The sequence below is a fragment of the Artibeus jamaicensis genome, unplaced genomic scaffold (genome assembly GCF_021234435.1).
Source record: "Artibeus jamaicensis isolate MK-2021 breed Jamaican fruit bat unplaced genomic scaffold, CSHL_Jam_final contig_332, whole genome shotgun sequence".
Lineage (NCBI taxonomy): Eukaryota > Metazoa > Chordata > Mammalia > Chiroptera > Phyllostomidae > Artibeus > Artibeus jamaicensis.
Window position 1 is genome coordinate 33514113 of NW_026521788.1, and position 18679 is coordinate 33532791.

Consider the following 18679-nt stretch of genomic DNA (forward strand, 5'->3'; position numbering starts at 1 on the left):
TTTTTCTTTCTTAGTACTATATTTTAATTTGGAATTGGCATATAAATTGAGATGTTAGAATATGATAACATACTATTAACTCTAAAGCCATAGTAAGTGTCATTGTATTTTTAATTATTTAGATTAATTAAATTACGCCATTATACAACTGTGAGCAAATAAACTCTTATTTTCACTTTACTCTTTATCTGTGCAATAAGTATAAACTGATAGGCTCCCTCCTCCTCAAAAGACAGTTAATGATGAAATGGAACACTTAAAAATATGTATTACATTATTGGAACAGTCAAGAACAACACAGGGCAGAGAAATAAACATGATCTCCAGTGTCAGTTTACCTTGAAATCAAATTCAAGTTCTCACACCTGCTTTCCATGTGCCAGTGACACAGAAGGAGGTCTCAAGGAGTTATATCTCTCTTCGCCTGTTACACTACAGGATGTAGAAGTATTTGCTGATAGTACTTTCTCATTGATTTATCCCAGGTAGAAAACACATGGGAATATCAAATATATCACCCCTAACTTGATTAACTGAATCAATCTTTCTGTCTCTCTTTTTTCCTTTTACAAAATAATCATCATGTTTTGTTGATTTCAAGTCACTATTCACTTCTGCATTTCCATTTCTACTTGTCAAACATTCCAGTTAAATAACATTCCTTTGAGTTCTATTTTAAATTTACTGCCTACGGATATCCACTTAATTTTTGTCAATTTGTACCAGATTGCATTTTCCTTTATTTTAATTAAAGGTCAAGAATCATATACATATCACTGCTAGGAAGGATATTCTCCTACATATCTTTTGTAGCTCACCCATCCTTATCCATGCTCTGGTGTGATATTTCCAGTTTCCATATGATCATCTTATTTAGAATTTGTTTCAGTATCTAATCTTGTCCAATCTAGTGATACTGACATTGCCACCTCTTTTTGAGCTTGTTCGGCTACCAGAACTCTATCCAGTTAAATTGTGCTGATTAATCTCCAATAATACACATGCTGTCACTGGAAAAATTTACAAACCTTTGGCATGAGGCATGGCAGGTGGATTTAGGAAAAATGTAAAATAGTAAAAAAAAAAAAAAGCACTGGAATTAGAAACACAATTCAAGGATTTTAATTCTTGTTTTACCCCTTAGGCTCTTTAATAGTAAGTGTCCCAGCTTTGTTTTATAACACTGTCTTCCACAAAATGAGGTGGCTGTAATAAATGTTCTTTATGATTTCTTTGAACTCCGTCATTCCACAGTATAAGAAAATATTTATATGTGCTTCTAAATCTAAACTTACATCTGGTTTCATTGGGTTGTTAGATGCATATTTTTACTAAGACTTTACCTTCAGAGCAATTTTAGAATGGCAGAAAAATGGAAGGGAAGATACAGAGATGGCCCCCACCCAGGCACAGCCTTCCCATCGACGACATTCCCACCAGGTGGCACATTGGTACATTTGTTACAATTGATGAGCCTACATTGGCACATCATAATCCTCCAAAGTCCATAGTTGATATTAGGGTTCACTCTTGGTGTTATACATTCTATTGGTTTGGACAAATGTACAATAACACATGTTCATCATTATGGTATCACAGACTATTTTTTACTGGCCCCCAAATTTGTGCTCTTTCTATTCATCATGCACATCCAACCCTTGGAAAATGTCATTTTGGTGTCTCCATAGTTTTTGCTTTTTCCATACTGTCATGAAGTTAGAATTATATTCTACCGAGTCTTGTCAGATTGAATTCTTTACTTAGTAATATGAGTTTAAATTTCTTCTACTTATTTCTTGTGCCTTGATAGCTTATTTCTTTTTAGCACTGAATAATATTCTGTTAGCTGAATATACTACAGTTTATTTATCTATTTACCTCTTTAAGGCCATCTGGGTTCCTTCCAAGTTACGGCAATTTTGAATAAAACTGTGATAGACATCACTGTGTAGGCTGTTGTGTGAACACAGTTTTCAACCCCTTTGGGCAAATAGCATAGAGCACAATTGATGGACTATATAGCAAGGGTATGTTTAGTTTTATAAAAAAAAAACCTGCCAAACTACCTTCCAAAGTGGCAGTACCATTTTACATTTCTACCACCAGTGAATGAGAGTTCCTATTGGTCCACAGCCTTGCCAACATTCCATGTTATCCTTGCTCTGGATTTTGGTCATTCTATCTAACTGATGTGTAGTGGTATCTCATTGTTTTAATTTGCACTTCCCTGATGACAAACAGTTTGTCAGCACCTTTGACCAGCACCTTACTGGTCAGTTTGGAGCACCTTTTCGTGTGCTTATTTCCTACCCTTATATCTTTTTTGGTGGGGTGTTGGTTCAGGTCTTGTGCCCACTTTTTAATTGTATGGTTTGTTTTCTTATTGTTGAATGTTAAGGGTTCTTTGTATATTTTGGATAATAGTCCATTATCAGATGTGTCTTATACAAATCTTTTCTTCCAATTGGTGGCTTGCCTACCCATTACTTTCACCTTGTCTTTTATGTTAAATCTTTTTTGATCCTAAGATATACTATTGTATTAAGGAATTGCTATTATTGAAAATCAAATTAAGATGTGATATTATTACCAGTGAAACCACATGTTACCAGTGGAAGTGGGGTTCTCATGGTATCTAAAGTAAAATAATTTTCTGAGACCGGCTGATGCTTGCAGCGGCTTGCAGTGCCCACGACATCATGGATGAGACATGAGACAAATTCACACAGGCTACTGAGTCCTGTGGAGGAAAAGGGATGGCACAGCTACTCCCTCAAGGGGGAGAGCCTCAGAATGGCCTGGTTACCCTCTCAAGGGGAGAGCGTGCTGACCCTTGCCTAGATAGACTTTTATTTGGTTTAATTTTCACAGGAATACAGGTATGGCTCATTAATCATTATTAGGCAGTAGGGATCAAACAGTAGATAGCAAACAAAGAACTATTAGAAGTTCTTCTGAGTCAGGGTCTATTAGCTAAAGAGCTATAAGACTTTGGAAAAAAAACTAATTTCCTGCTCAGACCTTTGTCATTTTAAATAGGAGCATTCTTAGCAAAGCAGGCTTCACAGGATTTTACGTATCTTTTCTCAGGCCTGATCACCTGGGGAGCCCGCCCTTTCCAGCACAGGGCTGCACCACCCTCTGTCATTGTTTCAGCCTTAAGTCAGGCAGAGGAGGCAGATAGCCAAGGAATTCTGAGAGATTTCTTGCAGACTGAGGACTCAGGCTATGTCAAAGCTGAGGGGTGAGGGTCCATCACCCCCTTTCTTTATAGCCCCCAAGTCCTTCCCTGGGGTCTCAACGTGATTATGCCTGTCTTAGGTCCATTCTCCCTTGAAGAACCTTACTGGTTATTGGCTAATCAACCAAGCACTGGAGGCCAGTTATGAAAAAAGGAGCAGAAGTGGCACTCCTGTCAGGGAGATAAGCTTTTTCTCCTTAGTGGCTTATGGTCCAAAGGTCGCTCACTCAGCCTTAGCCATGGGGGTTTCAGCTCCCGAAACCAGGCAGGGTGGTTTCCAACTACCTGCAGGAGATGATGCAGCTCTGTGGTTTGATTTACTGACAATGTAAAAATAAGGGGGTTCCTCTCCTGGCTCCCAATGTTCCATCTCTGTCTGTCTCATCATGGAAAAATATAACCATTCTTCATTAGGGCCAGGATGAAGGCCACTATCCAGAGTTTATGCTCTGTATCAGAATGCAGTCCAGTCCAGTATCTGGCTACCTTAGCGTGTGTTTCTAGCTGTAGTCTATTGCTATGCTTTGGCATTCAGTCATGACCTAGAGGCCATGGAGAGAACAGGTGCATGCGTATAGGACAGACCAGGTGACTTCTCAAAATGACCAATTAACTTCTTAAACTTTCACAGACTTCAGATGGGTCTACCTCTCAACCAATCTTTTTTGTTCTCCAGACTAGACTGACAGGACTCTGTAGTTCAGCACTGCCCTCTACCATTTTCACTTCTATTGCACATGTGCCTGCCTTTCTCTGGTCACACCCCCAGTCTGGTATGGGAGGAGGAGGGAGGATTGTTCATTCCTCTGGACAGAGAAATGCTGTAATCCCATGGAGTGTGAAGCTGAAGCTTCCTGGCTAGCAGGTAGGTTTATGCTTCCCAGTTTATTAAACTCAATATCAAGTTCCCATTGTTCTCTTTCCTAGCTAAATACTGCCAGTAACAATATTATGACTGGGTCATAAAGAGTCAATGAAGCAAAGAACTTGAATTATTTTAAAATTAAATGATTTGCTGTGCTTAAATTGCTCATTACCTAAGTATACTTTTAAAAAAATAAATTAAAAATACAAATGTGCTTAAAATAAAAAACCACCAGCCATGGTCTTATCTCTCTCCACCAACTCCCCCACCAGCAACTCTTCCAACTTGCACTTCCTCCCAAACATGCCGACAAGCTTATTAAATCATTTTCTCTTAACATTTTCTTGGTTGTTAATTTCATATCTCTAAATAACACACTAAGCCTCTATTTCTTGATTTATCTACTTTAGATATGGTACATTGACTTTCTATGATAATGGGAATTTAAGTCATCTATACCACACCCCACCACTTCTTTTTCCTCCCTACCTGGTTCTATCACTAGTGTCAGTTCTCAAAGTTGGTCTTAATAACACTTTTAAGGAAGTAGAATAGTTTGGTTAGGAAGTGGAGCTTTGGTGCAGAATGGAAGCTGATCTAATCACATAATTTCCCAGTTTTCTCCTAATAGATTTTCAACTTTAGATTAATAATTATATTTGACTGCACATCCATTTAAACCTATAAGCCTATGTCACCTTTTTTTCAAGGCAAGACCTGACTTTCATCTCAGTCTGAACTGCATGAGGCTTTTAATATGAAATCACTTTCCATTCAGTCCAAAGCTTCCTTGTTGCTGATGAATGTCATACATAATGAAAGATTATATCCATTTATCCTCAGCAGTAAATCATTTATCACACAAGGGAGAATATTATTGTGAATGCTGATCAAAGCTGCCCACTTCCTTTAGCTGGCAGAAAAGCTGCACCCTGTTAGTTGATTGTACAATATCCTGGGAGAAATGGGGAAAATTATACTGTAAAATAAGGGTTCAGCAAACTCTGGGGGTTTCTAAAATAGCTTTTAAAAAATCATGTTTCATAGAAGGATCATAGAACCTTCTATGATCCAGGGGTATAAACTGTAAAAGTCTCGTTTTCGCTTTCTTCGTGTAATTAAATCAGAAAGCTGCAGACATTTTGCAGCCTGCTCTGTAAAGTCTGCAGACAGGGATTTGTGAATGACACTGTGCAGATATTTTGTCCCCTTTCTTAGAGAGACAATAATTATCACCACTTGTTTTTGAAGCCTGCTGTGAGTGATTTTATCAGTTCCTTAGCTAATGAGCTCCCTCTCTCCTTTATAATGCCAATCAGAAAGATGCCTTTTAAATAAAATTTATCTCTCAGATTTATTTTCTTTTCACTCTTTCTTATTAAGCTGAGTGCTGCTTTGCTTCAGGGAATCTCCCACACTACCTGGTCAGGGAACCAGGCTGACCTCTTTGATCTCTTGTTTGTATCCTGCTCATTTTCTCTTGGTAGAATAGAAAGGGCACCTTAGTTTTCCAGGAGAGTCCCTCCCTGTGTTTTATCTCTTATTTTATCATTGCCCCATGTTGCACATCTGCGTTTAATTGCTTTTCAAATTCAATAGCATCCGAGAGTGCCTCGGTATTAAAATTATTCTCAGTAAAGTGAGATGCAGAATGAAGCAGAAAGAATAGGACCACTTTCTTCCTTTGTTCTTTCTTGGGCCGCTTGCCTGAGTGCTCTATCAGTGTATTCAGAATTCATGCAAAGTAGTAGCTAGTGATCCAAACAATGGAGTCACAAATCAGCACCTAACATTTACAAATGGCATTTTTCATTGATCTTCACCACATTCTTGAAGTGGGCTTTCAGTGCTCTGGCCATGGAAGAGCTAACCGTTTAAACTCACATTCCCCTCTTCTAGATTCTGTGCACTCCTTGCATCCCTTCTCCGGTTGATAGCAGTACACTTGATCCGTGAACCACATAGGTTTGAACTGCATATGTTTACTGAATGCAGGTTTTATTATTATTTTTTAATATACATACAGTCTGCTCTCCATATCTCTGAACTTCACTTCAACCAACCTTGGATTCAGCCAACCAGGATCTAAAACAGTATTTTTTTTTTTATGTGAAGTGCTGTCTGTATGGATTGTTCTACATTTTATGTGAGGGACTTAAGGACCCATGGATTTTGGTAGCTGTGGGTGGTCCTAGAGCAAATCCCTATTTGGGACAACTATAGTTAAGTCTTGGGGTTGGTATCCCTAACCCCTACATTGGTCAACTATAATGTACCCAGGCTGCTTATCTGTAAAACAAGAGGTCCCTAAATTTATCAAAGCAGGATATGGTCATGGCAAAAATATGATACATTAACTTCAGTCAAGGTGTTCTTATTGATTATTCTTCTCTAACTATTCAGATTATTTTTTACTGCCATGTAGGTATGATCACCAGATTAAAAAATAACATACATACAGGACACCCAGTTAAATTTGAATTTCAGGTAAACAACAACTTTTATAAATGTGTCTCACATAATATTTGGTACATACTAATGCTAAAAATGCATTCATTATTTATCCGAAATTCATTTTAACTGGGTACCTGTATTTTATCTGGAAATGCTCCACATTAAAGAATCTGGTCTTTGCTGCTTTTTAGAAATCAGTTTCCCAGCTTAGTAGCTGCAGTGGACTGAATTATGTCTCCACAAAACCCACATGTTCAAGTCTGTTGAAGTAATGCCCATCCAGACCTGTAAAGAATTTTTACAAAAGTTTATCTGAGCCAAAACTGTCGGCATATGCCAGGGAGCAACATCTCAAATGTTCAGAAGAATAACAATTGCAGTTTCTTTTACACATTTGAGATTAAGGTGGGAAAGTAATTAATATTACATGAAGATGGGAGAAAGCAAAGCTGGGATTGGATTACAGAGTAGTTAACAGGATTATGTACTCTCTTGGGGATACTCTCCTCTAGAAAAAGGAGTCTGAAAGAGGCTTTCTTTCTTATTTTTTATTGTTGTCCAAGTACAGTTCTCTCCATTTTCCTGTCTCCACTCTTCCCTGCCCCACCCACCCCAACCTCCCACCCTCGATCCTACTTCCCTTTGGCTTTGTCCAGGTGTCCTTTATACATGCCCCTTGACGACACTTCCCCTTCTTGCCCCAGTTATCCCCATCCTCCCCTCTGGTTACTGTCAGTTTGTTCTTTATTTCAATGCCTCTAGTTATATTTTGCTTGCTTTTTTTGTTTTGCTGATTATTATGTTCCACGTATAAGTGAGATCATATGGTAAAGAGACTTTTTGTATAAAGATTTTATTTATTTATTTTTAGAGAGGGGAAAGGGAGGGAGAGAAACATGTGTGGTTGCCTCTCACATGCCCCCGACTGGCCCAAAACCCAGACATGTACCCGGCCTGGGTATGGAACCAGCGACCCTTTGGTTTGTAAGCCAACACTCAATCCACTGAGCCACCAGCCAGAACAAGTAAAGCACATCTTTATATGAGATAAATATTTGATCAGAAGAAATAATAATTTGGAATAAAATAATAAATCATAAGAAAATAATAATTTTTGGTGTTTTAGTAATCATAAAAACAAATGCAAGGAAAAATAATAAAGAAGTCTAAGGTATGTTCCTCACTATGTATTTTTGTTTTTGTCTCTAAATTTATTCTTAGAGAGGGAAAGGGAGGGAGAAAAAGAGGGAGAAAAACATCAATGTGTGGTTGCCTCTCAAGCACCCCTCACCGGGGACCTGTCCTGAAACTCAGACATATGACCTGACTGGGAATGGAACTGGCAACCCTTTGATCCACAAGCAGGTATTCAATCCACTGAGTTTGCCAGCCAGGATAGCAAAGAAACTTCTCAGAGATGTGTTAACCTAGATGCACAAAAACAGTAGGAAGGGCTTGCTCAAGGCAAAGATGAACTTTTTACTAAAAAGTTACACACCTGGGGCATGACACACACCAGCACCTAGCTACTTAGGAATTGATCAGATCACTCTGTGAGGTTACTTTCCATAAAGTCTTTTTTTTTTTCTTGGGGGGGGTGGGTGGTAGGGGAACAAAACTTTCTCTGCCCTCAATATTCTTTTTGCTAATGATCCAATAGACATGAGACAGACTATCGAGAGAAAATAACCAAATTCAATACATACATATGTATGGGAACCCTGCACACATGAGAGAGTCAGAGACCCCACATGCAGGAGAGGTTCAGAAATAGAAAAGGGGATTGAGCTATATAAGACATCCTGAGCTAGGGATGAGGTAATGAGCCTTGGGGCTTGCAGGATAATAAGAAGAGTAAGTGTTGTATAAATAAAAGTTTATTTTGTCTATAGCATGGAGAAAAGGTAATTGCTGATAATCTCTTTTAGGCAAGGCCTCGAATTCAAATTCTTTTAGGCCATTAAGCATGGGGAGCAGAGGTTTCTCCTAAACCTGAAGCTAAAGTTGCCTGTAGCTCAAAACAAGCTGAATACCACAGACACATCTTGGGGTAACTTATTCTGGACCCCCATATCCACAAGACTTAACTCCCAATGTGATGAGGAGACAGGGTCTCTGGGAAGTAATTAAGGTTAAAGGAGGTCATGTGGGTGGGGTCCTATTATGATAGGATTGGTTGCCTTCTAACTACCAGGTGAGGTTAAGTGAGAAGGCAGCCATCCAGCCATCTGCAACCTGATAAGAGATTCTTCACCAGACACAGACCTTGGTGGCACTCCAGTCTTCAATTTCTAGTATCCAAAGCTGTGAGAAAATAATGTTGTGCTGTTTAAGCCACCCAGCCTATGATACCTTTTTATGGCCACCCAGGCACTAATACAGTGAGTTTAGAATATTTTACTACATCTCTGTCTTATATTTTTTTCTGAACTTCAAGCTTCATGATGGTCATTACCTTTTACTCCTGTATAGCTATAATTGCCAGATCTAAAGATGAAAGAATAAATTCCACTGGCTAGTCTGAAAATGTGAGTTAAAATTGCCCTTTTAATTACAAGCAAGTAGAAATAAGTGAAGGGTTCTGCTAATGGTTGTAGCCTAGGCATCAGAGAAAGTCTGTGATTGGCTAGTTTCTCAATCTTGGTAACATCTCAAGTGAAAATGATATAGAAGCATCTTAGGGAGAGAATGTGACAATAAGCGACTCAGTAATCTCACTTAGACACGACCAGCTGAGACTGTGAAGAGGTGAGTCAGACGTCTGTCATGCTTCTAGGCCGGAGAATTGGGGGTCATCCTGCATCCAAAGACATGCTTTTTTCACCTATACTTAACCAGCTACCTTCCTTAAAAAGGAGAGTCTTGCATTTTTCTTAATATATTTTGTATATACTAGGAAGTTAGTAATGAACCATTTTCTCAATCTGTTTCAATAGAGAAAGCAAAAGTCCATCTATCCTTCATCTGTCAATATCACTCCCTAGTCCCTTTTTTCTTCATAAAGACAATTTTTATATTACTACTGAAAAAAAAACACTCTGAGTTCTACTGCCCACCACCAAAAATAAGAAGATTCCAATGCCAAAGTCTTGTGAAAAGGAAAGGAACTATTTATTCAAAAGTTATGCAGGGTTAAATAATGGTGGGATTTTTTCATTAAATCCCACTTTCTTAAAAACAAAAGAAATACCCACAAACACATAGCCCTGCCTCCTCTTGCCAAACCAAGCCACTCAGAGGTACCATCTCTCAAGAGAAGGAATAGAAGTCTGTAGTATAGCTATGCAGATTCCTGTTGTAATGTTCTGACTTCTTCCAGTGGTCTGTGCTCAGCTAGGCCCCTGATCTTAATCCAAAACTTCATGGCCTCTCTTCATGGTGTGCTAGTGAGGGTCCTGCTGTCTCCTTTCAAACCACATGGCTGCCCCATGCTTGGGTTTAAATCCTCTGTAGATGGTAGATCTTCCTCTGTAACCCCATTTCTGACTCCTCCCACAAAGGGTGACATCAGCCAGTACTCTGGTCTCTTCTGACTTTCTCAGCTGCCAGTGTTAGTCAGGCAAGCTTGGCTCACTGATACAGGGGAACTGCCTCTCTGTACTTAAGGATGGCCTCTGGCTGCATCATGGGTTAGTCTTGCATCTCCCTGGCTCTGAGAGCAGCAGACACAGCTGTTAGCATTACTAAAATGCTGGTCCAGTTCTTTAGCTATGCAAAGTAACTCTCAGTGGTCCTGCTTCACTTTTCCTTCCTCTAGCCCTGTTAATGGGGGTTTTCCCCATTTTGGAGACCTCAATATTCCATTACACTACTTTATGTGATATTGAAGTTATGAAATCTTTGTGCAAGAGAGCCAATGCATGATTTCTCTATTTACCTTCTTAGCCTAAAAAGAGATTTTTTAAAATTTTAGATACAGTAAAATCAAAGCTAAATTAAATAGAATGCTTTTGTCAGCCCTCATACCTGTTCTAGATAATATTGCTATGCATTCTAAGCTGTACCTTTATGCCCTGTTATGTGTTTTAATTTTGTTGAGGTGGTAAAGTAAGGCTGAGGTGAAGCACTTGACCAAATTAGAGCAGAAATCTCTCTAGAAGACAGAACATTTATTCATACCGACATGAGAGCTCCTTAACTTAGGTTCTCCTAAAGTGAGTGTGCCATATACAAGAGCAAAACGACTTTATATGAATGGGCTTCTGTCTCTCTGTTATGAAAATTGACCAACTTATGTAGGTGGTGGCTGATACAAGTCCCTGATACTCCATACATGGTTGAAAAAAACTTCTTGTTGAGTAAATTAACATTTATCATATATTTTTAAGTTTTCATAGTTGCAGTCATTCTTTCCCTTTCTGTCTTTAGTGCTCAGATATTACCAGAATGTGGCATGGCTCCTGGGTTTGAGATGTTTTCAAATTCACTTCTGAAATTATAGTTTAAAAAAACAAAAAGAAAAAGAAAACCAGCTTTGGCTGCCTGATGGAAGAAAAGCCAAACTCATGAGACAGGTGTTGGTGAAAAAGCAAAGAGGTTTATTCAGGTGCCATGACCTGGGAGAATGGTGGACTCCTGTCTCAAAGATCATTTGCCTTTCTGCTCAAGTCCATGGTTCTTACAGAAATAGGGAAGGGAGGGATCTTTTTCTAACCAATTATCTTCCTAGCTTTTTGCATGCTTGGGACCTATCCATTCATCATTCTAGTTTTGGCACACTCAGTATAACCGATGCCTCTGACATCTTGGCCAGTGGGGGAGACTCCTTTTTACTCCATGACCTTCTACAGTATCAGGGTCAGTGGAGATGGGAGGGCTCTAGGATGCCTTCAGGAACCCTGCAGGTACAGCAGCCCTCAGCTCACCTGCTGACATTCCCTAGTCCCTTTGTGCCACATATCTGGAGGAGTTGATTAAAGTCTGTAGGGTACCACTAGATTGGCACAAGCCTGCATCCTCTACACAGTCCCCACACAGCCTGCCCCTCTGACTGTCGACAGTAATTATAGCAGCCTTAGGATGCAGCAATTGGCCTTTACGTACTTTGAATTCATACTTTGCTCAAGGGAAATTTTTTAAAAACAAATTTCTACTTTTTCTTAAGATTGCAGACACATCAGAGTTATAAGTGACATTATAAGGAATGGTTGCCTCCCCCATGGAATTTGTGATATATCTGAAAGCCATTAATAACCCATTGGAGAACCTTCCTGAGTTTGAAAGCAGCCATTACTCTATAATTTCAAATGATCAAATTCCATATTCTTCTATTCGGAATTGAAAGGATTTCAGAAATGCTGTACCTATAACCAATCTATAGATACTTTAAATTCCAGTTGGTTAACTTAAACACTTTGCTGTCTTAATTAGTGTTTCTTTTAAATAAGATCACTTACAATCAATGTCACAATATTCTCTATAGCCAAACCTAGATCTCAGCCTCAGCAGTGAGTGTCAGGGAAGGGAATTTGTTCTAACACCACTAATAATTTTTAATATATTTTATTGATTATGCAACTACAGTTCTATTCCCCCCTTCATTTCCCTCCACCCTGCACACCCCTCCCCTACCATTCCCCCCCTTTAGTTCACGAACACGTGTCTCAAGTTCTTTAGATTCTATATTTCCCATACTATTCTTGCCCTCCCCCTATCTATTTTCTACTTACTGTCTATGCTACTTATTTTCTGTACCTTCTCCCCCTTCCCTGTGGGGAAGTCCTTCTCCCACTTCCCTGTTGCTAACCCTTCATGAGATCTTCATTTCTATGTTTCCGCTCCTGATCTAGCTGAACAACACTAATAATTTTTGAGCCAGTAACTCTGGGATACAGATCCTTAGCAAGAAAGATTTCTAGTCTACCCAGAACATATTTTCATTTAGACCTGGTTTGGAATTCTGGTTTCTGTACTCCCTGTCTATTCAAGGCTGGGACGTTCATTTGCCTTGCTGAAATTTCATTCTCTGTGTTTTTGTTTGTTCTGTTTCTGTGTTTCAACAGAACAGCCTGACATCTAGAAATGTTATTTTCATTCTTCAATGCTAGTATTCCTAGAGAGTCTTCCCATCTATCGTTGGTGATTACTGTGGTGATTAACTGAGGGAATTTTCTTTTAAATCAATGATTACCCTCTATGATGTGGTTTGCTTAAGAACATTTTGAGACTAGATAATAACTTAAAAATCTAGGTCTTTAATTCTTACCATAAATCATGCCTTCACTTCATAATATTTGGGCCAAATTTTCAAATACTAATCTTAAGAAAGGTAGCTAGTTGTATAATGATTAATGCGACTGTTGAATTTCCATGAGGAATGTCAGGAACTGCCACAGATTAAGCAAGGACTTTACAGTCAACCCCAGTTGAGTTTGCATCTATTCAAATACTGGCTGTGTAATTTTAGTATAAGATACTTAATCTTTCTGACCTTCCATTTCCTCACTTGAAAAGCTGGAATGATGAGTCCAAATTCAAAGAATATGGAAAATGAACATTTATTGAGTGCTTACCATAACCTGCAGGTATCATGTCATTTTTTTCCTAATAACAATTCTAGGAGGGAGCTATAATGATCATCTCCATTTTATAGATAAAGAAAGAAAGGCACAGGAAAGGCTAAGCAGCTACTAAATAGCTGATCCTCAATTTAAAACCAGGCATTGTCCCAAGCCAGCCTGCCTCTAAAATGTAAGGTTTAAATGCCTGATGATCTTTCCATTTTTCCCATCCAAGGACTGACACTGATGCTGTGGAGAATTGGCAAGACATAGAGAAGAATACCTGGAGGGATTGTTCATTTTTCAAATCAGCATTTAATAGGCCCCTTAAAATTGGCAGACTTATATATCACTGACAAAATGTATACTTTACAGCAACATTGCCACTATCTTTCTTTTGAAGTTAATTGATTTCTTCTAGTTTAAATTTTACATCTAAAATCCAGTTTCCAAAAAGGAAGCTTATATATATTCTCCAAAGTATATACAGAGACCAGGAACTACACAGGGATTGAGACAAACCTTTGAAAAACTTTCCATCCTTCATACATTTATCCCCATAAATTATATAAAACACATCTCTGCAGATGTGATACGTAGAAGGCCTCTAGGTATAAAGACAGCCAAAATGCATGTGTGTAATATCAACCAGGTGTGATTGTTCATTTTTCTCCTTTCTGGTATCATTCCCATTTTATCTGGTTGAAACAGAGGAACAGGAATATGAAGTGATTTGCCTAAAGCACATCCATACAAATACTAAGCAAAGAAGCAAGACTATACACTCAGCATTGTTAATCATCATATAGATGAGGAAGACATGTGCTAAGAGACCATGTGTTGACTAGGTCATCCGTGTGGATAATCCTGACCTTGCCAATAAAGACAGAGTAGGAATGGAGAAGAAAAAAATGAAACAATGATAATGCCTTCCATTAGTGAGTAAATGATGAGGAAAGCAATAGATGAGGACTGAGAAGAAGTAGTTTCCTCAGTGGAAAAGTTTTTGTGTTGTTTTAATTTGGTTTGGTTTTATTTTCCTAATAGAAAAAAAAACTGGGATAAATTAGCAGTAATCTGGACATGTAGGGACACTGCTGGTCACAAATGAGAGTTATTCAATTTTCAATCAAAGTTACTAATATTATTAGCTCTACTTTAGTTGTTATTCAGAAAATGGGTTCTAAAAAATAAGCGGACAGATGATTATAAGAGAAGAGATGAGACCGACGTGAAGTTAGTTAGCATTGTGGGCCCAGGGCCAGAGTCACCATATCCTGCTGGCCAAAGGATGTCAATTTCTATGGAAATATCAGCAAATGATCTTCTGAAGTTTTTGAAGTCTTCTCCTTGGCATTCTCCACATCTAGGCTGGGTGATCTGTTGATCACTTCTGCTTTATCACACTGACAAAACAAATATTGAAATATAGCTAACAATTATGCATTTGATATATTTTCATCTCTGTCAGTATTATTCTCTTCTCTTTTTCCCAGTGGTTCTTTTAAAATGTTTCACTAAAGTTGGGATTTTCCTTAGGGACAGTGTAGAAGAGGGAAATGAATTAAAGGAGTGATTTGCTATTTTAGGTACAAGTGAACAAGTGGGAGGAAAGTGAGGGCAAAGTTGGAGGATGTAAGGAGTAAAAAAACTGATGTCTGCATTTGAAACTGAACAGCTGAACTTCTCTCTGTAGAAAGGGGAACACTGGTTTGTGATTTGACCCTGTGGCTTACCAGCATAGAAGATGCTTTGCTGATACTTAAGCCCGGGTCAGAGTCTCCAAGCACTTCTCCACCACTTCATTGCCTGGGGCCAATCTCCCTTATTTGGGGTTACCCACTAGAGTTTTCTTTTCAACCTCTCACCTGCCCTACCTAGCTTTGGACATTGTCTCCTCAACTATGCTCTTCCTCTCTGCCTTTTCAATTTGGAAATAGACTAAACAAGCAACATTTATCAAGACAACTGATTTCCAAAGTGACAACTCCTTCACCTCAGAATTGATAAACACACAAAATTTAAGACTAATATTTTTTGTAAGGAAAAATTTTCTTAGCTTTTGGAGACTGTATTTGCTCTGTAGTTGTTTCATAGCTGATATTTCCTATCCAAAGGCTGTAAAACTACTCGCTAACCATCCAGTTATAGAATCATAACTTACCTATAAAACACTACCAGGGAATATTGCAATTTTTAATAAAATCTTCGTGATGCAAGGGTTTTCAGTCACAAAGAAATTCAGAAAATGGAGGGGTCAAACTGAGTGGAGTTTTGAAAGCCATACATAGTAAAAAATAATAGACTATTAACCCAGTGAAGGTAAAATTTGTGCTTTTTAAATATATATATATATATATATATATATACCATTAAAGATTACACATACACTTTTAAAATATTATTAAGGCATGCCTTATTAAAATGGACAAAAAATTTTAATTACATGGATTTCTCTTGTTCTTTTACCTGTATCTTTCAGAAAGGATAAATCTTAAATAAGAAAAAAGCAACTCTCAAAATTTCCAAAACACCTACCCAAAACAAAACAAATATGCAATGATAGTTCTCAATAGACATGCTCTCTATCACACTGTCAGAAGTTCTGCCAAACTCAATCTTCGAAATACAAGTGTATCTTATGACTTTTTTCCTTTGCTTTATGTCTTGAATGTTATCATAAATTTAGCCCACTTCATTAGTGTTATCTGCTTGCTACATTCTGTCTGTACATTTGGGTGGGTCTGAACTTATCAAGGTTACATGTGTGTGATTTTGAAATGGAAACTTTAATTCATCAATTTTAAAACCCAGCACCAATTAGCAGGAACACTGTTTTTGTAACCAAGGATTGGGGTTTGCACATCTGGTCACACAGCCTCTGATGGGTCTCCTGTCTGGGGGTGGGCTGCTCCACCATCATCACACCTTGTTATCTACAGCACATGGGTATGAAGACAGGATGAGGGCCCTCACTGTGCAATTTTTCCTGACACCCCATGAGGTCTGAACACTGCAAACTGGGTTCAAACTCGGAAAATTGTTTAATGATTGAACACTTTAAAATATCTTTCCTTATTTTCTCTTTCACAAAAATGGAATAATGAATTTTAAGTTATGAAAAAACCTTAAAAATGAGAACAAAACACACACAGAAGAAACACTTCTCCCTAAAAGCAAGTATGTCCCTAGGCTAACAGGTCATATTAAATGAAATTGTAAACACTAAAGTGTGCTAAAATTTTTTCACATATGTCAAAAATAAAAACCTTCAAATGTGGATGCACACTACAGCACACACCCAGCACATAACTCATAAGAAAATGAAAATTAAAACACTATGGTTCAGTAATTATGAATAAAGACAAACTGACAGAATAGGCTAGCTTCCAGAGAACAGGATTTTTATAATCAGAAATGTGCTCTAGTCCTAAGTATTTTCTGACTTTTTACCAACATAAACCCAGTGATGATATACCTCCTTTATTTCAAGTGCAATAAATGAATTTTTAAAGAGGCAATAAAAATATGTAACTACTTAAACAAATTTTTCCATAGCCTGTTGGGGACCTGGAGTGTCCACATATCAGAAGTCTTTGTCCTCAGTCTACAAGGAAAATTGCCATATATGCTTCAGAGTTCCAGGCTAACAAAGTGCTAAGTAGAACCTGCTGATTACCTGAATTCCGAATGACTCACAGTGAAAGGTAGAAAAATTACCTTGGTGCCTTTCAGTGTTACTCCTCCAGTTGCAATACACTTTATCTAATAGTTTATTACACTCAGAAAACAAAACTTATTCTAGAGAAAGAATCCACAGCCCCCATCTCTCACACAATGGTCTCTTTAAATTCTTTTGTCAATGTCTTAGATTTCTAACAACCAGACCATTGTTTTTCTAAATCTGGTTTTTATGCTAGCAGCATAATTTCCTTCTCTGTAAGTAGTAAAGATTCATTCCACAAAACAATGGATGTTTTCCAGCTTAACTCAAGCATGACAGGTTAAGCTTCAAGGCCCACCACTGAATGCCACATCTCCCTTACAGAGGCTGTTTCAAAGCAGGGGGTTGGGACCACTTGGCTGCATTTGTTCCTGGAACTGCTGAACTGAACTGCTGGCTGGTGAGGAAATGCTGTCCCAGGCAGCTGAGCAGCTCTGCCTGCGTAAGTGGTGTGAGGACTCACAGAGAACTGTCAGGGCTAGATGACATGCCTCATTGCAGGTGCTTCCAGGCAAATTCCTTCACCTCCTAATTGTGCCTGCCTGCCTCGGGGAAGTTGCCATGTACAATGCCTGGCAGGAAGCATGCACTTTGCACATGATTGCTGAATATAAAAGAGAAAATGAGGACAGAACAATGTGAGCCTTGCACATAGAAATCTTGACAGATTTGAAATAAATGTTGTTTCTGGCCAATGAGTTAACAGGGACTTGAAAAATAGTTAAGTCAATAAAAAAGTAAAAAAATAAAAATGAGCAAAGAAACAAACTAATAAAACACAAAGAAATAAACAGTAGCCAAAATCTATCATTACATAAGAAAATGTTTTTTATTAGAAAAGTGACACCTGCAATATGATGTTTCTGAAAGGGCACCTGTAGCATTTTAGAGCATGTTGCATAAAGAAAAGTATACCTGCACCCAGAATTATAATATGAGGGTAACCATTATTGAAATTGCTATGAGGGGCATCTTAAAAAGCTATTTAATTTTCTCATTAAGTATTGTATATAAAATTATAAAAGCAAAGCCGTGCTGTTTTTTTTTTTTTGCACAGAAATAGAGTCTAAAATTTGCCTGTTGTTTCAAACAGACTGAATCAAATTATACAAAAGCATGAATGTGCTACATTCTCACATTTATTTGCTTTATGTAATTAGGGGCTATTTTGCTTGTTATAATCTTGAAACTTTCATAACCACATGTGTATGTTTGTTATTTATCCCCTTTTTTCAGGTGCAAAGAAGGCTACCAGGGAGTCCGTTGTGATCAATTTCTGCCAAAAACTGATTCCATCTTATCAGATCCAAGTAGGTCAAGCATTTTTCTTCTCTAACACAGTATATCGGCAGCCCTTGCTCCATGTGACAGTTGTTAACTCAGCTGAAGACTGCCTTGCATTCACTCATCTCTGAAAGCTCCCAAGTGTGGAAGCAGGTGACAGATATTAATTTTCAAAGCTTGCTCAGGACTAGGTCTATGGCCAGGTCTTCTGCATAGGGCCTGGTATTCAGATTCAACTCCATTGCCAACTAATCTGTGCTGGGAATGTCATCAAATCCTGCTCCCTTAGCTTTCAGAACCCCCCACTACCACCCCATTAGGAAATCAAGGGTATTGAAAAACAAAAGGAATTATTATTTATCTAGATGAATTTCTAAAAACTACTGAAATTAAAGTACCAACCTCTAGTTGGTAATGTGTGATAACATTAAATCTATTCACCTTTTACCTTACTGAAATATGAAAATATACATATAAAATTATATAACAAGTTTTCAAACAAATTGTGAGAGATCCGTTTTTAGCACCATCATTTGCATATCAGTAATTACTCTAGTAATGACTTTTATTTTCCATTCATGAATGAAGACAATTTCCCACTAAGAAATATT

The 18679-nt window shown here is 38.1% G+C and overlaps 1 protein-coding gene across 4 annotated transcripts in view; it reads left to right on the forward strand.

The window, feature by feature from the left end:
* Positions 1-18679, forward strand: part of NRG3 (neuregulin 3) — a 1193746-nt gene that overhangs the window by 878370 nt on the left and 296697 nt on the right. For all 4 annotated transcript variants that reach the window (XM_053663970.1, XM_053663971.1, XM_053663973.1 and 1 more), the window contains exon 3: positions 18021-18094. In XM_053663970.1, coding sequence (XP_053519945.1) covers positions 18021-18094 — 74 coding nt within the window. The remainder of the gene's footprint in view (positions 1-18020; positions 18095-18679) is intronic.